General features: G+C 32.3%; 1 protein-coding gene across 1 annotated transcript in view; it reads right to left on the reverse strand.

Annotated features, from left to right (window-relative positions):
* LOC117182656 (peroxidasin homolog) overlaps window positions 1–20,236 on the reverse strand; it is a 182,819-nt gene that overhangs the window by 101,891 nt on the left and 60,692 nt on the right. Inside the window, exon 2 of the mRNA XM_033375759.1 lies at window positions 3,421–3,632. Coding sequence (XP_033231650.1) covers window positions 3,421–3,632 — 212 coding nt within the window. The remainder of the gene's footprint in view (window positions 1–3,420; window positions 3,633–20,236) is intronic.

Below are 20,236 nucleotides of genomic sequence, written 5' to 3' on the forward strand. Positions count from 1 at the left end.
TACTAGACTAGAACACCGCTATGAGAAATGTATCAGCCTTGGAGGAGATTATGTTGAGAAATAAAAAAAAAAATTCTTAAAAACGTTGTGTTTCTTGGTCAGGCCGGAAACTTATCAATCCACCCTCGTATGGTGTCGATCACTGAATTTGAATACATTATTTTAAAATAAATATAACAATAATTTGGCAACGAATAATTATATTACCGGGTACTTTCTGAAAACGGAAAAAAGCTGCCCTTTCAGCTGAATTTATTTACGTTACCAAACAATAAGCATATAAATTAAGCATATGAATTTTGTATCTAAAAGATTAATTTTCCAGCAATAAAGAATAATTTTTACCAAAACACATGAAATTTTTATCAAGTATTTTTATTTTGAATAGAATTTTTAACCTGATGCTGAATTTTCAATGAAAAACATGATTTCCTACTGAAAAAGACAAATTGTAAACAAAATAGATTAATTATCTACCAAAAAAGATAAATTTTCAATTGAAAATATAAACAGAAACATGGAAGCTAAATTTTTAATTGAGAAAACTATTTTTCAATAAAAAAACGTATTTAAAACTAAAATAATGCAATTTGTACTTAAAATGTTTATTTTATAAAAAAAAAATTCAAAAAAATACATGAATTTTCATACCAATATTTTAATTTTTAATGGAATTAAAGAACTCAATAATTTTTTGACAGTATTTAATCATTTCTTGGTACAATTTGGAAATTTTATATAATTCCAACTGTTTCTTGAATCCTGATATTTTTAAAGAATGCTTGAAAATTTTTGTCATTTTGGCTCCTATTGCCACACAGTCACTTTTTATTCTAAAATCATTTTCCGTCACTTTTTAAAATTAAAACATTGCTTTAATCATACTTACGTGTTTTGAATGCCTTTGCATTCCTTTGGAATTTTTGAAATTCCTTGAAATCCACTGAATTCAATGGAATTTATTTGGACTAAAAAAAATTTTTTTAATTATTTCTTGAAAAAAATACTCCACTCCATCTTCACTGCATTGGGAATCGAACCACAATACTTCTGATTTCCGGCCAGGTGCTTTTCCAATTAAGCTATCAGGGGGATCAGAATAAGAACTCTTAATTCACGAAAATAACGCTAATTTTTAGCTAGGTGTTAATAATACAAGTAATTATTTTTTAATTTATCTGCTATATCATCAGAGATTGTAGCTTACCAACCGTAAATCAACCCCCCAAACCCTGAAGGCAGAAAATCGACGCAATACCGATCAAGTTAAGAATCTTCAATAACAGAAAATGCTTAACGTCCGAATACACGAACAATTCTTTTTTGGTTCAATATCAGACTTTTAATTGGGATTTTCATAATAAATTGGGAAACATTCATGATGTGTTGACACATTTTATGATTTTTAAAAACAAATTTAACAAATAAATGCATTTTTCGGGCATCTTTGGACTGAAAAATTCGGTTTTTTATTTCGATTTCAGTCTTTTTAGTTAAAAAGTTCATGATGATTTGAGCAAAACTCATAATTAGTTGATATATTGGATATTTTTCCAAAAAGAAATTTACTTTAAAAAATGCATTATTCGAGCATCTGTTGATGGAAAATTTATTTCTTTCGATAACTTAATTAAAACTTTTGACATAGAAAAAACGAATTTTTCTGTAGACAAATGCCTGATTAATGCATTTGTGCATCAAATTTGTTTAAAGAAATAATAATATTTATTAACTTATCATAAATGTTGCTAAAATTTCCATCAAGTTCCCATCTGAAAAGACTGGCATAAAAAAGAACAGAATTTTTCTGCCGACATATGCCCAAATAATGCATTTGTTTATTAAATGCAATATAACTAGAAAAACGTATGATCATGGAAAATCATGAAAAAACATTTTTTCAACAAATAATTTATTTATAAAAAATTATGTTGTTTAATAATATATATAATATTGCAACATCTTTAGCTAACATTAGTTTTGGGAAACTTAGGCGATTTCGACAATTTTCCTGTTATCGACAAGCACTGTGAACGTCAAATAGATAAAATGGCATTTTTTTGTCATATTTGTTTGTTTATTCATAAAAAATTAAAAGCTTTATTGAAAAATCAGGCTAGAAATCTCTCTCAGAAATCTGAACAGCTTTTTTTCAAATCTTGTTTGTCCAAATCACTCAATATTTATCGGCTGTACGTTATTTTGAACCAAAAATGTCATTTTTTTCCCACTGTGGGCCGGGAATGTGAAAATGAGATCATATGAACTCCCATCTAACACAACGCTGCTGAAGGTTGGTTGAACTTCTGATCATAAAATACTAACCAGCTACTCTTGGTTGAAACTAACCGCCTTCCACTCCTGCCCCCAAACCCTCGTTAATCGAAGTTTTGTGGGTCACTGAGTCAGGGATTTAATTTAGAAGTTGAAAAAAGGTAAGGCTGATGTTTTGAACGTATGTGCTACATTTAAATCGTCAAAATAAAATTGGAAATGAGTAAGTTCAGTTTTTGAAAACCGGCAGAGGTTGCAGTAAAATGTTTATTAACAAACTTTTTTAAAGAATGCACATTTTTTTTAAAGAAACAATGATACTACGTCTGTTTTAATATCAATGAATGTTATGCATTGTAATAATATACATTTATGAAAATGATATACAAGTTGAGATACAAATTCGAGTGCCAAGACCGAGATATGTGATGAGAATGTATTCGTTAAAGCCGAAGGAGCTTTAACAAAAAAAAGTCACTGTCACCAAATTACTGTTGTCGATTTTTTGGCTTTTAGTTTTGAAAAATCTGTTAATATCTAGAATATACAAAGACCGATCGCGGAGCGCGAGATAAATATATCATCGAGCGCGAAGCGCGAGAACCAGCAAATAAGCGAACTAGTGTATGAGTTTTAAAAGAAAATTCTTGAAATTTCCTATGAGAAGGAGTAAGTGATGTTAATTCTTTAAACAAGTGCAACCTGTCTTTTACAAAAAAATATCAATTTTAACATTCGCTGATTGTCTCAGAAACAAACAATATTATTTTTGACATTCATCAACTGTATCATTCATTCCGAAATCTAGTAAGTTTTACGAAAGAAGATAAATAAATAATATTTTTCAGTACAATTTAAAGTTAGTTACAAATTACTTTAGACATTTTTTACTTGTCGAATAAAAAAAATAAATATTTTTATAATTCAAAAAAAATGTTGTCTTTGGTATAAATTTTTTATAAAACTGCTATTTTGCATTTTTCGGGGTATTTTCCGAGCGCAGTACAAAAGTATGGGGGCGGGGGGTTATAAGTTATTAGGTGGAAATTTTCTGTAACAAATAAAATTAGTTATTTATAAAGCGGTTAAAGAAAGTTTGTTGTTCGATTTGGAACCTTCAAATCTACTTTATTAACTAATACTTACCGTTTTATCCCCGAGATTTTGAACACGACACGTGAGGTAGGCCGTTTTGCCTACCAGGGCCGTCACATTGGCAGGTTGAGAATAATCGAATGACGGTTCAAGTTTCGTCTTCAAACCCTTAGAGTGATCGAGCAACTGCTGTCGGGGTCTAACTTGGCTCGAGTGTCTCTGTGAGATATTGTCTATTGCACGGTCCCTCACACTCGAAGTATCTGTAAAAGAAGACGCAAGCTCTTATCAAGAATAGTAGTTTACAAGGAGGTATTTTTTAACAGCTCTTCAACTAACTCAGTGTTCAATTTGACGACCTGTGAAGAATGACAGTCGCTTTTATATCCACCACTTCGATAAATGAGGAATACATAGAAAAGGATTGAGCTGTGGAACCAAAGTTGTTTCTTTTAGCTCAATGTATAGCTGGAGACGAACGAAAGAATTCAGACATATCCTTTAATCAGCAAAATCTATGTATTTGGACTTATTTCACCAATTTCTCTATAGCAGGTATATCACATTGTCGATAAATATTATAACTATAATTAGAACAGATATATATGTAAAAATAGCTGTTAAGAGGAATTATTTATTTATTTAATGTATAGTTATATAATTATTTTAATATTTATTAGAGATGTATCACGTATAAAATGCACAGCATTGTTTATAGGAAACAGACTTTCTTTAGGGTAATAATAATTTACAGGTGTTTCGATTGCAGGCAGTTATTAAATTGAAATATCAAGTGACCAGCGGGGAAAAAACTTTACCTTCAAATATATTATACCACATTCAGGAACATTATTCTTGTTGATACCAGGAGAAAAAGAGACTACGGTAAGTTGACTAATCTACGAGAAGAGCTTATATGCGGTAACTGAATGTTCTTCATTAGCTGACTAAAACGTTTTACATATAATCTAATCCAACCGATTGTTTGGATTCAATTGATTCTAGATTCTCTCACATGCCTCCATAAAAATTCCTACCTACTGATGGCTTTTAGTGACGTTGCAAAATTTTAGAACATTTTAATTTTCTAGGTTCTCCAAAAACAATAGTCGTAAACAGAAGTTAAGCGGCGTATATGTGGTGAAAAGCTTAAGTTTTACCATTTTTAGTTGAAAGCCGCTATATTTTTTGCCTAGAAGAAGCAAACTTCTGATTCAAAAAGCCGAGTTTTTTATTCATGTCTAATCCAAAAGAATAAAAAAATGGGCATAATTATCAAATTTTTTCCCGTAGATCTTGAAATTGTTTATCATAGGAATTTGTGGTGACTTAATAATTCACTTATTTTACATGTCGGTCTTGAAGTACGTGAATTTTAGTTTTGGATATTTTTAAATTTAGGATTTTATTTTTTGTCAATTAAAAATCTTGTCGTTATTTGAAATTCGGAAAATTTTATAATTCTATAATAATATATATTTTCGCATTTTTTCTCGTTCATTTGTGTTTCCGTTATTTATTTTTGTATTATTTTTCATAAGTTCTGAATATCCCTGCAAATTTGTTGTTGTTTGAATTATGTAAATTATGCCGCTTTTTTCTATATTAACCAAATAGCACGAAGTATATAAGTCTCATTTAGTACCTGACTCTACACTATGAAGAAGAAATCATTTTAAAAGGTTTCTCATATTTATTTTGTAATTTTTATGCATTTTTCTTATGGTACTGCATGGTTCTGTAGAACAAAGTTACTACTAGCACCACCACAAGGCCGTTTTCAACTCTCGTGACACACTTTTGCTTTGGGCAGTAAAGTGGAAGCTCCCCCTGGCTGTACGGTAGCGAGACCTGGTCCTATCATCATCATCATCATCATCATGATATGCTGCAAACAGTGATGGAAATAGACACACAGAAAAAATAAATGTAATATTTACTTATCAAGTAATGTAGACGTTTTCTTTTAACCGTAACAGTATAAACTGCTCTTAATAAGAGGGTGAAAATGTCAAAATCACTTAGCATTTCGTTAATGCCACAATGAAATTAAGGTTAATTTAAATTTTATCCCGTAGTAAAATAAACCTCTATTCCCTAATATTACATACTGTAAGATATGTAAAATCCACTGAACAGAGATTAAAATACTAGTCGTAACAAGGCAACCTATCCGCGCAGAGCACCGGGCGAATTCACGGCACAATAGGCAATGAATGGATTGCACGACGTAAAAATATTTCTTTCTGACGTTTCTGTTACAGTCGTCACGTTGCGCTATATTCCCACTTATCAAGGAAGTGGTTTCACAAAAAATAACCAAATTTTGGATTGAACAACTTCTTAACAGATCCCGAACACTTAATAGTTTATTGGAGCAAGACGTTTTTGTGTTCCGCAACTGTTTCGGCTGACTTGTATGGATATGATGAGGTAAATCCAAAAACTTTTGTTGTATGTCGCAATGGCATGGGCGCGTATTCAGGAGTCGCTCAAGAGGTCGCCACCTCTCGGTTACAGATACTTTCGTGTAATAGTGTAGTGGCTAAGAAAATTTACTTGCGTGCTTAGGTTTGTGCGTTCGATTCTCCCCTATTGCGTGCGAAATTTTAATTGTGTTATAAGCGTTGGTACTTGCGAATACCGAATTATTATAAGTATATCCGAAAATATATATAAGAACTAACCCCGCGCTCATTTATTAATACTTTTTAGCATTAATTTTCACAGTTTATAGCACCACTTGAGAATTGGTACTGGTAACCATAAATGACAGTCATATTGAGTTGCCTATAAGTGTAACGCTTCCTAAACCATCGTGTTGTCCATATACGTACTTGGAAGATCACTTGAATACTAATGAGCCCGACTGGGGAGCTTTAAATGATGACTTTGTGAGGCTCTTCACCCCGAAAGGGAAATGACTTAATATGATGATAACAATAATAATAATTATTATAATTATTATAAATGACATGAATATTTCTAAATATACTTTTCTAATTCCACACAAATAGATATTGAAAATATAATCCTACATCTGGAAAATAATCGTGTTTCATAATTAACCTGTAGTGAAATTGCTATTAATGCACACTTCCTATTATCTTGCATTTGATCAATCAGGGAAGTGCATTTATGTAATTTGTACTTAAGTTAATATATTTGCTGAACAACCGCGATAAGAAGGGAAGCAGTAGAGCTTCGTAGTAAAGCTTGATCTGAGGTTAATGAGTCTATAAATTAAACTAGAATTACCCAATATTACATAATTATAATAAAACAAAATCGCAAATCGCAAATACACATATAACATATAAATATAACTATTAATTACAATAGGAGAAAAATCAAATATTTTAAATATAATAAATATTCGTGATAGAGCTACGCAAAATAGGTGACTACCTACGAGTTTTAGGTGCGCAGTGAAGTTATCTATTTATAAAATATGTTATTAAAAACAAGAAAACTAAAATGTAAACTCTGTTTTATAAATCGAAGTCATTCTCGATATTATTATTTTTAATTTATATTGACAGGAAAACATTTGGTTCAGAAAAAAACAACAAAAATATTGTTAAAGTATTGTTTTACAGAAACGGTCATGTTCGATATTCGATTTCAATAGGCCTTTAGGAATATAATATTTGTATTTTTTTAACCCTTTGTTTGCAGACTTCTTTTTCCCTACTTTCGTTTACATACAAGGTCTTTTAAGTCCTACTTACTTTTTGAACTGTTTCTGGCTTTCAAAAAGGAAAAATGTGCTTATATGTATCTTCGTATTCAATATTCAGAACAGCTTTTTTAACGATTCTATGTAATTATTAACAACCCATCGGTGCTTTTAAATAAATTGAAAAAATAATACGGAACTGAAGCTTTTCAGAGGAAAAATGAATTTCGTTCTTCATTTGAGGAGTCTGAGAAAACCACACTTTCATTTGTGTGTGTGTCTTTTTAAATAGAAACATTAATACATGGTAATTCTCAAACACGAACTTTGAGCAACTTACACAGATGGTGAATCCGTGCTAAGATCCTACATATTTCAGCACATGTATGACTTTATGAGTAGTGGTAGTTTGAATTCTAGGTAACGAGAGTCTCGGGACAAAGTTGTAATAAATTGCTGAGTACTGGGAATTACTTGCTCTTTGAGAATTTACGCAATGGACGGTAAACCGGAAGTCTTCCTAGATTCGGTTTTGTCCCTGTACATTCGCTGCATTTCTATGCATGTTGTGTCAATTGCATGATCCCGATAACACGGATCAATTTCTATTTTCTATACAGGCCTGGCGCCGAAGCAATGGTTGGTAATTCGACACGAGGCACAAAGCAGCTTTCGATCAGAGAATCGTAAAATCAATCCTCTGTCATTCTCGGATTGATTGGAAGTGAAAAGTATGCAGCACTTCATACTACATCAAAGAATTTGTAAATTCATTGCTCACCTACTTGAGCCACAAAACAAATTAGGCTGCAAATTTAAATCAATTAAAGCCATGTGATGAGTGGGTCACGTGACCAAATTCCTACCTCACCGCCACTGTTCTTATTTCCCAAATTAAATTCGCACGAAACGCCATACCGAGTTGAAAATTTGGGATACTAAACAAGAAGCATTAAGAATGATGGGTCTGGTCCTAGATTTATATAATTATGAAAAAAATTTTTTCTTGTTATTAATTTTTTTCGCTTCTTCTATAATTATTAAAGTTTAGGACCAGACCCACCTTTCTTGGTGCTTCTTATTTATTATCCCAAATTCTCAACTTAATGTGGCGCTTCGTGTGAAAATAAGTTGGGAAAGAAGAAAGGTGCGGTAAGGTAGGAATCTGGTCACGTGACCCACTCGTCACATGGCCTTAAATCATGTTTTAGACCTAGAAGCTCAAGAATGTATTGTGCTTACTCGTATTTTACGCATCCTATTGAAGTTCCTAAAAACTAAAGCTGCTATCATTATTAAAACTCAGTCAAATTAATTTTACAAACGCAAAATATTACCGATTTCTTCTGAAATCAACAGTTTGACAATGGTGATGCCGCGGTATTTTTTTCGCTGTACTATATTGTTTTTCTAGGAAAAATCTGAAGCAAGTATGTTTTTAAGAAAACAATAAGTTTCTCGATGTGATAGCTACTTGAATATTTAGTTGAGTTATGAAAATATACCCCAACCTTTTTCTTTAAGTTTTATGACAAGAAAGAATGAATTTAATTGAATATTATTTGCAAGTAATTTTAGCATGATCTAAACTCGTTTAAGTAATTTAAAAATACTTGAATTGTTTTTTAAATAGTAAAATGACATATTTAAAAAAGTAAGAAGTCGTTTTTCTGGGAAAGGCCACCTTTGACTTTTTTCGTAATTTTTTAGATTGATAGTAACATCAGGAAGATTTCCTATGAGTTTTGTTCTCGCTAAATTATTCTTTGGTACAGAAAAACGTATTTTTATATTCTCATTAGACAAGGTATTAGATTGCGTAAAATGAGAATTCCTTGTTTTGTCAAATATCCACGTTTTGAGACACTCTGAACCCGTAAAATAGATTTTCCTAAATTTTTCTGTATGAAAGCGTGTGTGTTTATGTGTGTGTGGGTCTGATTGTAGGTTTGAAGTCGGTAGCACGATCATTTTTGAAAGAATTGACAGATTGAATTGACATTTTGTATGCTCTTTGAGTATTATAAACCGAAGGTTAAGTTCGTGATCTAGCCATTTTGGATAATAATACAAAAAGCAAGAGCATTTTCAAAATTTTTGATACCCCTTTTTTAAAGATTTAAAAATTTTATGTATGGGTCGCTGCCGTACTTAAGAATACGCATAATTTATCCTTGTTACTTTTCCGATAACAAAATTACCAGAGTTTAGCTTTAACAAATTTCATAAAAAGAGAAAGAAAACCTTTTCTGACTCTTGTAACAACCTTTTGTTTTTTTTTTGAAAAAAAGAAAATTTAAAGTTTCATTACACAAAAAAATAACGAGAAATAAACAATTCCATTTCGCGTTCAAGCTATGCAAGATACGAAAAATGATGAATCCACAAAAATTAGGCACTCAAAACAGATCTACAAATTCGCTTGAATAAAGTTTTGATAGGATGGATATTTTTTATTTCATTTGTGAAAAATTAAATTAAAATTTTTTTAAATCAAATTTTTAGAAAAACGCCACAAGCTATGAACAAAAATAATGGGCAAAAGCTGTTCAGCCCGAAAATACCTACAAGTTTGTCTTGAATAATAATTTCTGTATATGGTGCGTAGTTTTCCTTATCATCTGAAGAAATAACATTAAAAATAAAAAAACCATATTTTTGGGAAAATCACACAAAATACGAAAAAGCGAAAAGGCGAAGGTGGTTCGATTAAAAAAGACCTAAAAATCTGGTATGAACTTTTTTTACGCAATGCATTAAATAGAACAAAAATTGACTTTTTGGAAAAGCGAAACAAGCTATCTTTACCAATACAATTCTCTGCCTAAACTATATCTACACATTTTTCATTGTACTAATTTACGCTAGGATGCGTTTTCTTGAATTGTAAAAATAATTAAATTAAATTTATGAAAGAAAGACACAAGTTGCCATAATATGGTTGATAAAAAATGCTTTTTTTATAGGACCCACACTTGTTTTAATTATGAAACCAAAAAAAACAAAAATATGTTTATTTTAATACCATTAAATATTATGAATTGTAATGACATAAGAAATAAATATAATTTACATTTGATAAAACCGAGTTGAAACATAATGTTAAAAAGTTCGCATTTTCGAAAACATCGAGAGAAAGGCACGAGATACGTGATGAGAATGTGTTCGTTAAGGCCACAGGAGCTTCAACAAAAGAAAAGTCCCTATCACTGAATTACAGTTGGCGATGCTTTGACCTTTAGTTTTATAAAGTCTGTGCACAAATGTGGCGGAAACACAAATGCCAAACGTGTAGCGTGAGTTAAATAAAAAATATATTATTCAGTAATAGTAAAAGTATACACAAATATAAAGCAGAAAAAAATTTGATGACAAAACCACTGAAAATTAACATAAATTTAAAAATATTAACACAAATCACGATTTCATCAATTTTCGATTTAAAACCTAAACTTTATAAGTTTGTACTGTTAGGAGTGAATTGAAATTTAAGAATTTATAACGCTAAAATTTAAAAAAATTAAATAAGATTAAAATCAAATTCAAAATCCCATTTAACGTCCAATAATCAAATTAATATGCAGAATTGCTGAAAGTAAAACGAAGAAATATTCCTATTAAAAGTTGAAAACAACAAATAAAGAAAAAAACCTCTTTCTCCTAAAAAAGAAAAGAATGTTCCCCCTTGGAGAAAAAAATAAGAAAATAAAAAAGAGGAAAGAAAAATGAGAAGGCAACTAACCAAATCTCCTTCCTTCTATTTTTTCTGACACCCGATAACCAAATGAGGTCCTGAATGAAAACCTATCATAAATATATCGGAAACGATATGCAAAATTACAACATTATCTCAATCAAGATCATGGTCAATCACCCATCGTTTTATTTTCAGGAATTCTGTATGTTAATTTATGACGTTACAAAAGTATTGGCAAATATTGGAAACTAAAAAAAAGTTAATCGCGGCTAAATTTTCGTAAATTTACCTTAACTTAAAAAAAGTGTCGTAATTTTCTATTATACATAATGGCAGACAACTTTTATGATATAAAAGGTACATCCTTTTTGTTGCAAGTTTCGAAATTTTCAGGTCCATTGTATAAAAAAATTCCAAAACTGCAAATAAACATTATGAAATTTGTTACTGAATTTTTTAAAATTGTCTCACATTAACGAAATTAGTAACATCGTTTCTGAAAAATGTCGAAAATATAATTTGGAGTGTAAACCATACTTTGAGTTTACTATCGAATAAGCCTTCAGATGTAAGAAATAATTAAAATATGCAGATAAACGACGTTTTCAAACATTATGGAGGTTTTTCTAAAATTTTGATGATTGTCTACGTCCTGATGATGACATGTTGATACTACATTATAGATTTATGTTTCCACCCGTGACTTTATGAGACGTTAGAGAGAAAAATAAAAAGGGATTCAATATAATGCAATGTTAAAATATTTCCGTATAGCTTTAAATTATGAAACAAAACAAAAAATCCATCTGTGCATATTTTTTTTCATTTTAACCTTCGCCTGGACTTGCCTTCTAGATTTTAATATTTCGTGAACGTACCTCGTATACATGCAAATTTCGCAAATTGACGTACTCATGGTTTTCACATGAATGTTTTAGAACAGAATTGAATATTTTTTCTATTGCTATCCAAGTCTGAAGAAGGAAGAAAAAGCATAGTAAGTCCTTATTTTAAATGAAGTACACTTTTAAATTCTAAACAACACTAGTAGTAAAAGTTTTTTTAATACCATCTGAAATCTCTGAGAGAAATGTGCATTTAAAATAGTTATTGTATGAAATGCTATCCCTAATGCTTAAAAAATTCTACGTCTTGGATTCAAAATTAATATAGCTCGGGTTGAAGAAAACTTGAAGAATTTTAATAAACAACGTTTTCTATGAGATTGAGAACTGCGTTATAATATTTTATTTTATGAACTTTTTGTTTATAAGTATTGATGGCAGACAAGCATGTGACAGGAAAACGATATGCATTCGAATAAAAAGATGTAGATTTAGTATCCAAATCATATCACAGTCAAGTAAACATCTGATACTATTATGAAGAAAAAAACTGATAATCATGCTAATATTTTTTTCAAACGAATTTCTGATATAACATATATTTCACTTTCTAAGATTGCAAAAGACTTCGAGGGATTTTCGATGATTTTAACTGAATTCAGGAATTTTCAAGGATGTATAGGGTTAGAAAGCTTTTAGTGCTTTATAAAAGATTTCGAATGATTCTAGATATTTTTAAGGATTTCAAGAAATTTTCTTTATTTTAGAAGATTTAAAAGTTTAAAAAAATTAAAAAATGTTTTTAAGGGGTATTTTGAATTTTTATGTAATTTACGAGATTTAAAGTATTTCAAGGAAGTTTTAGGAAATTTCAAACTATATCTATCTATTTCACAATATTTGAAGGATCTTATACATTTAAAACGATTCTAAATAATGGAGTGTATCTTAAATCATTTGAAAGGATTTCATGAAATGTCAAAGAACTTCGTAGGATTATAGGGTCCCGTGCAGAAATCGCCATATATTTTTTCGATTACAGATCTGGTCCTGATAGGTTGAATATCTTTATGTCCAAATCGGGATAATTCTAGGGCCCAGACCCGAGCCAGACCGGTTCTGATATTGCAACGCCAGCTAGTTCCAATTCAGGAAAGTTGCCTTGCTGTCAAATAAAGTGTCTTTTTTAAATAAAATTTATTGTTATTATATGAGTTGAGTGTATAATAAAATAAACCATATGCCAAAGCCTAGTGCACTACCAGTCTGAAAGCATCGCATGTTAGCTGCTTTAGACAATTTTCGTGAAGTGAACGAGAAGTAAATCGTTAAATCGTATTGAATATTTATCTTGATTCGAAAGCTAGCCTTAAAATTAAAACGTATTCAAAAAGTTATTGTAAATTGTGTATTTTTAAACATTTTGAGTTTGCATCACATTTATACAATTAAAAAAAATTATATACATTTTAGCCCATGTTATTGATTATATATTTAAAATTATGTAGCTATGTGATGCAGATGATGAATAAGAAAGTGAAATGCGACCCTAAATTTAAGTTCTGAAAATTTTAAAACATCGAAATATTAATGAAATCGAGAATAGTGATGAACTGATGGATCATAAGGATTTAATTTCTTCACATGAGGATTCAGATGCTAGTCAGGTTTCCAATGTCAACGTAGATTCAAGTAAGGATTTCTTATAAGCTGTAACCTCAAAATTAAATCTTGTTATTTTATTATTACTAGTGGAAGCTCATTTATTTTTCGCCTGTGAGGAAGCAAAGTATTAATGAAATGAAAAAAAAAAATTTATACACATATTAGATTTACCCATGGTAGATAATGCGGAACGCATTTTTTATACAGATTAATTAAGGGTGTTGAAACGCTGTTCTTACCTCAAAATTCGATTTTCTCATTTTAATAGTACTTCTTTCAGAAATAGAAACGTGTTTATCAGGGTAGTTCAAAAAACGATTTTCAAGCTACAGGGCAAGACAATCCCCAAAAGTTTCCATTTGCGAAAGAAGAAAATCCGTAATCTTTTTTCTCGAAATTCGAATATAAAAACGTGCCACAGGACACTTCAAACTCCCATTTAATTAACATCACATGAAAACTAAGAATAAAATTTAATGCAGGAAATTTTTTACAACGATGAAGTTTTGTTTAGCCAACTTCGGGTCTTTCAAAAAACATGTGTTTGTCACGGAAAAACAAAAGAAAGTTTAACCGATGTTTGTGTAAAGTTTATCCTGTGAAGTTCATTTCTGTTGAAGAGAATTTTCTGTCGGAAATCGATGTAAAGTCCATCTTCTGTTTTTTTCTGTGATGGGAAAATTTTGAATTTTCGAAAAATTGAAAACATGTTCCAGGGTTTTATTGAAACGTGCCAAACTTTTCAGAGATTGAAGAGGAGTGTCTACGAAATAAAACCATACTAAGAACGTTCATATTCAAGCCGCCCTCACCAATCGATTGTTTAAGCAAATGTAAATTATTTAAACAATTATTTATTGCCAAAGAATATAAAAAATAAAACCATACTAAGAATATTCATATTCAAGCCACCCTCACCAATCAATTGTTTAAACAAATGTAAATTATTTAAACAATCATTTATTGCCAAAGAATGTAAAAATAAGCGTCTTTTCTGATTGAAATGTAATTATTTGTCATCGTTTGGAATATTAATTTTTTTTTAAGCATGATGTAATTTTTAAAATAACTATTTACTATCTATTTTCGAAATTTCTAAAAATGAAGCCAGAGATATCAAATTTCTTTTTAAATTAGTATCCTACGCTACGTCTTGTTCAATAATTACATAATTCTCTTTATTTTCTGAGTTCGACATAATATGGAATCATTTTGAGGTGTAGTAAATTCTGCTAAAAGCTTTATGTTATTGTTTATACAATTAACTTTTTTTTCTTTAAACTCTCTTTAATCTGAGTATTTAATCTGAGCACTTTTTAATAAAAAAACTCCCTCAGCCAATACAAATTATCTTAACATTTTTTTAGAAAAATACACTACCCCAAACAACGTCAAAATATGCATTTCAATAAGAAATTACGATTATTTTTCACATTTATTAGACAAAATAATTGTTTAAATCATTTAAATTCATTTAAGCGATTGAAAATTGTTTGAAAATTCATGGTAAATATTCAAGTTGTTCATTAGTCATTATTTTTATGAAACAGACGACGGAAATTGCTAAACAGTAACAATATTACGTAAAAATGTAGTTTTTGGATTTTTGGGTCATATTTGGGGCGCTGTAGGGAGGGTGTGGAATGTTTGGAAATAAAAGTTATTGTATGGTTTTATTTCGTAGACACTCCTCTTTAATCGCTAAACAGTTCGGCACGTTTCGATGAAATCTTGGAATATCAGTTTAAATTTTCGAAAATTTAAAATTTCCCCATGCTAAATAAGGACGTACACTACGTACAATCAATCACAAAAGTAGCGTATATTTAAAATGATTTATAAAATCGACAAACAAAGATCTATTATTAAGTTCTATAAATCTTGATGTAGGCTTCTAAGCACACTTCAGAAAAAAAGAATTCAGGTTAAAATTGTTTATTTAACAGCAGTTACTTAAAGGTTTAATTTTTCCTTTTTCTTTAGGGAAAAGTTACAATTTTTATTAAATCCTAATGATCGGTTCCGTTTCCGGTACCCATCGCAAAAGAACTCTTTTTTGTCAAATGGTGTATTTTTTGCTTTGGTGAGGGGAATAAGGGCGAGTGGATGCAGAAAAGGCAGAAAGTGCGGAGATCGAGTGTAAAGGAAGAAGGATGAGTGAAGGCAAAGGTGTGTTGGGTGAAAGTGAGTGGTTTGAAGTCAAAATCTGGAGCCTGTGAAGTTTTTTAGGTTAGGAGTAGAAAATCAGTTGCTCGATAGTGGGGGCAAGAGGTAGTTGATAAAGCCGGGGAATGTCACGGAGCTTTGGGTAAGGTAGGATACCGACGAGGCGAATTCCACAAACTGGCGCCAGAGAGCAACAGTTACTGGACGATCGCGAAGAGCAGAAAACCGTAGTGGCAGCAACAGCTGACGTTGTTGAAAGCATGCGCAGTGGGGGAAGGGTGATGATGATCACAGTAAAAACAGCGGGTTCGAACAGAAGTCTGGAAGAATTGCAAAAAAAGGCAAGCGCCACTAGCAGTGAAGGGGAGGAAAAAAGGAAAAGAGAGACTGGGGACGATGATGTAAAAAGGGACAAGGACAACAAGAAAGTTGGAATTAAAGGGAAAACACCAAAAAGAGATAGGAGGGATGGGGGCTGTTTGAAGAATTGGAAGATCTTATAAAAGGGTTTAGAGAGGAGATTGGATGGCATGAACAGGGATATGAATAGGCAGGAAAAGGATGAAAAGGGGAAAGTGAAAAAGTTAAGAGTTAAATGGGAAAAATAGGATAAACGCTGAAAGGAGGAGAAATACAAGATTTGGGGTAAGCTAGCAAACATTGAGAATAGGCAGAGAGAGGTTGGCGAACAGAGATCTAGAGAGATAAAACAGTTGGAAGAACAAGTATGCAATCTAGAAAATAAAAATGAGCATATGGGGAAAAACAGAGAATGAGGAAATAGTGAAAAGGAATGAAAAGAACGTGCAAAGCAAAAATGAAAGATTGAAGAAAAGACTGAGCGAGATACAGCAGAGGGCGCGGTTTGAGAAGAAAAAGGGGAAAATGGTGTGGCTAGGGAAAGATAGGTTATGGATACATGGGAAGGAATGGTGCTGGGATGATCAGTTAGAAGAATAAGGAAAAAAGGAAAAAATTTTGAGAAAGGTAGGGGAAAGGAAGACGAAAAAGTGTCTGGATATAAATCAGAGGGGTTTTCAAACGGCAAAGGGGAAACAAAGTGAATATGAAAGAAGAGCGAAAGGAGGAGAGAAACGTGAAAATAGCTTTCCTAATTGTGTCGGGTTTGAAGCACAAGAAAAAAATATGGGGGGGGGGGGGGGGGGGGGGTAGAAAAGTGGGATGTGATTATGTTGAGTGAAACTTGGGCAAATGAGAAGGACTGGAAGGGGATAAAAAAGATGTTACCGAAAGGTTATGTGTGGACGATGCAAGAAGAATTGGCAGAAAAGAATTGGCAGTAAAAGAGAGAAAAGAGGGGGATTGGAATGAAAAGGATGGTACAATGGTAAGAAGGATTAGAGTTGAAAAATTCAAAATAGTGGTGGTTTGTGTTTATAAAAGAAGCGGGGAACAGGAAGGTTGGAGAGTAATAGAAAGGTGAATGGAGGAAAAGGAAGAAGATTTTGTTTTTATAGGAGGTGATTTGAATGCATGGACAGTAGAATGGGTAGAGGAGTTCTGTTTCTTAGGTTTTTGGTTTGAGGCTGAAGGGGAAACGAGCTGCAGATAAGGAAAAGAATTGACTGTGCGAGTAAAGTAATGGGCCAAGTTTGGGGCATAGAAAAGAGAAGGTTCAACGACGATTGGAGAATAAGGATCTGGTGGTTTGATGCGTTGGTTTGGGCGGTGCTGTGTTATGAAGTTGAGATCTGGGGATGGAAGGAAGATAGGAAAGTAGAGAGCACACTCGAGTGATTTCTAAGGTAAATAATAGGGGTTAGCAGGAGTTGCCCAGGATACATGTTAAAAGAAGTGTTAGGAAGGGAAAAAATGGTTACTAGAAAAATTAAGAGAGCGTGGAGGTTTGAAAAGAAGCTAAACAGGGGAGAGGGAAGCCGAATAACTGAAGCTTGTTTGGGCGAAATTCGGAACAATGAGGCGATAGGAAATTCAGGAAATTCAAAATAGGAGGAAGAAAGGAGAAAAATGTGAAGTGTTTGTAAGATACGAGATGGGGTTATGGAATGACAGGACATAGAGTTAGAGCTATTATTTAAACAAGGAGAAGAGAGATGGACAGAGATTATAGATTCGAGGTACAATAGATGGTTTATAGTAGTCAAAGGGTTGACGGAACCAAAATGTCTACAAAAAAATAAAAAAGGAAGACAAATTGAGTAGGGTGATACGGTTTAGAATGGCAGAAGGAATGAGAGCTTGTGGATATTGGATGAATGAAAAGCAGAATCTATGTAGAGTATGTGGATACGAATTGGAGAATAACTAGAATTATTAGTATTATTACATTCTCATAAGAGAAGGTATTAGACTTGTGTCTGCATGTCTGTATTTATGTCTGTATGCATGTCTGCCTGTATGTCTATCTGCATGTCCGCCTGTATGTCTGTATTTCTGTATATTTGTCTGTCTGTATGTCTGTATTTCTGTATGTATGTCTATCTGTGAACACGATAACTTTTGAAAAAATTAATCTATTAGATTGCACTTTGGTATACTCGTTTAGTGTCCCAAACTAAAGGTCAAGTTCATTAGCCAGTCATTTTGGCTAAAAATTCAAAAAGTAGGTATATTTTGAATATTTTATGGACCACTTTTTTCATAATTCGAAAATTCTCTATACGGTTATTCATGGTATTAAAAAAGTCGAACAATTTCTTCAACAGACTTTTAAAAAAAAAAAAAACAATTCCCAGAGTCATAGCATTTACACAATTCCAGAAAATACACGAAAATAAACATTTCATGCTAATTAATGCACGATATGAAAAAAATTAAAGAAAAGAGAAATATTGCATTTGAAAAAGATCTAAAAATTTGCTATTAACCACTTTGGGCCGACATCGTAAAGAACGAAGTCAAAGTAAATACAAAATGTATTGAGTTTTTATTCCTATTTTTGCTAATGTGTGGCACGTGAACAAAAAATATACTTTAATTTACTCATTTTCCTTGTTATCAAATTGCTATTATAGAAAAAATTATTAAAACATGATCAAATTCAAAAATGGCTTTTAATGGGAAATTGGTCAGAGCTATGTCGGGTACTGATCAGGCGGCCATATCAGGCGCCAGATCTGTCTCCGATCGGGCCGTGTGTTTTATAAGTGATAACGCCTAGGTCGGTTTTCCAGATTCGGTTTATATTTGGTCAAGTCTGCGCCCTGTCTGGGCCATAGGAAAATATCTACACGGGATCAAGATCGCGAGTGAAACTCGAAACTAGTGAATAGCCCACTCCTTTCAACGTTCACCTCAATTCTTTTAAATTACAAAAAAGGCTTCGATGTTGCTCAGAGCCTCCCGTGGAGAAATTGTCCAACTTACTCCCAAGTTCCGATCTGAGGCCAATCTGATTTTCCACATGTGGCCGCAAGAGGGCAAATGGTGTGGCTCGCGTAGAAGCCATGTCGGGTCAGGTTAGGTTAGACAAAATTATGTTAAGTTTTCCAAAAGCAAAAAGTAGATTGCGATTTCAGAATCACATAGTTGTTGGTGAGATTTCTTATATCCGTAATAAAGGCAAAGGTAAGGTTTAATTCGCGAGAATCAACATCACAATTAATTGCTAGCTTCGAGAAAGCGTCGTTATTTTAAGCGCATTTAGTATTTATGCAAATAAAAAATTATTTTCCAGCTTTTTAGAATTTTACATCTTGTTGCTGATATTGTGAAAATAGAATTTACCTTACACCAAATGTGTGTATTTCCGGCATTTTTGAGACTTATTTCTTTTAATTTCAGCAAGCCTTCGTTTCAATGTTCAAATTCAAATTTAAAGTTAGAATATTAATTTCAGTTTTAAGTATTTCGAATCTCAAGCAATTTTTTTAACTTTAATATTCCAATAAAATATTTTTATTGGCTGCTTTTGTCTTTACTGTCAGATTTTTACTAAATAAAATTAGTAGAACTATAATCATTCCATTTTTTAAGCTACAAAGTTAAATTTAAATATTTTTTACTTATAATACTAGGCAGTCTGATAAGTACCTGAAAATTCTAAGAGATGGCATTAGTATTCACTAATGTGAACCACTTTCGTCGGGTTTGATCCTTCAAATGACGCCTGTCAAAACTTCAGCCATTTATGTTTACGCATTTACAAGTTACAGCACTGAGAAGCAACTAACCTCCAAGTTTTTTTTAATATGGAAAAATCTGAGTTTCGAGTTTTGATCAAACACTACTCTCTTCGCAAGAAAACGATATCCGAGACCAAGGCCAAGCCAGATAAGTATTACCCGGACTCTGCACCGTCGATTGGAATGATTCATAAGTGGTTTACCGAATTTCGTTGTGGCCGTACGAGCACAGTCGATGCCGAACGATCTGGGCGCCCACAAGAGGTCACTACACGAGAAAATATCGAAAAAATCCATGATATGATGTTGAATGATCCCAAAGTGAAATTGAGAGAGGCAGCTAATGCTCTAGGCATATCATTGGAATGTGTGGGCAATATCGTGCATTCAGTTTTGGGCATGAAGAAGCTCTGCGCGCGATGGGTGCCGCGTTTGCTCACAGTGGACCAAAAACGAATTCGTGTGACAACTTCCCAGCAGAATTTGGCATTATTTTCGCGAAGCCGACCGAGTTTTTGCGCCGATTCATAACCATGAATGAAACCTGGATCCACTACTATACTCCTGAGTCAACGCAACAGGCAAAAAAGTGGGTTCCACCGGGCCGAAGTGCTCCGAAGCGTCCAAAAATGCAACAATGGGTCGGAAAGGTTATGGCCTCCGTATTTTGGGATGCACATGGCATAATATTCGTGGACTATCTTGAAAA

The sequence above is a fragment of the Belonocnema kinseyi genome, chromosome 2 (assembly GCF_010883055.1).
Source record: "Belonocnema kinseyi isolate 2016_QV_RU_SX_M_011 chromosome 2, B_treatae_v1, whole genome shotgun sequence".
NCBI classification, from domain to species: Eukaryota; Metazoa; Arthropoda; class Insecta; order Hymenoptera; family Cynipidae; genus Belonocnema; species Belonocnema kinseyi.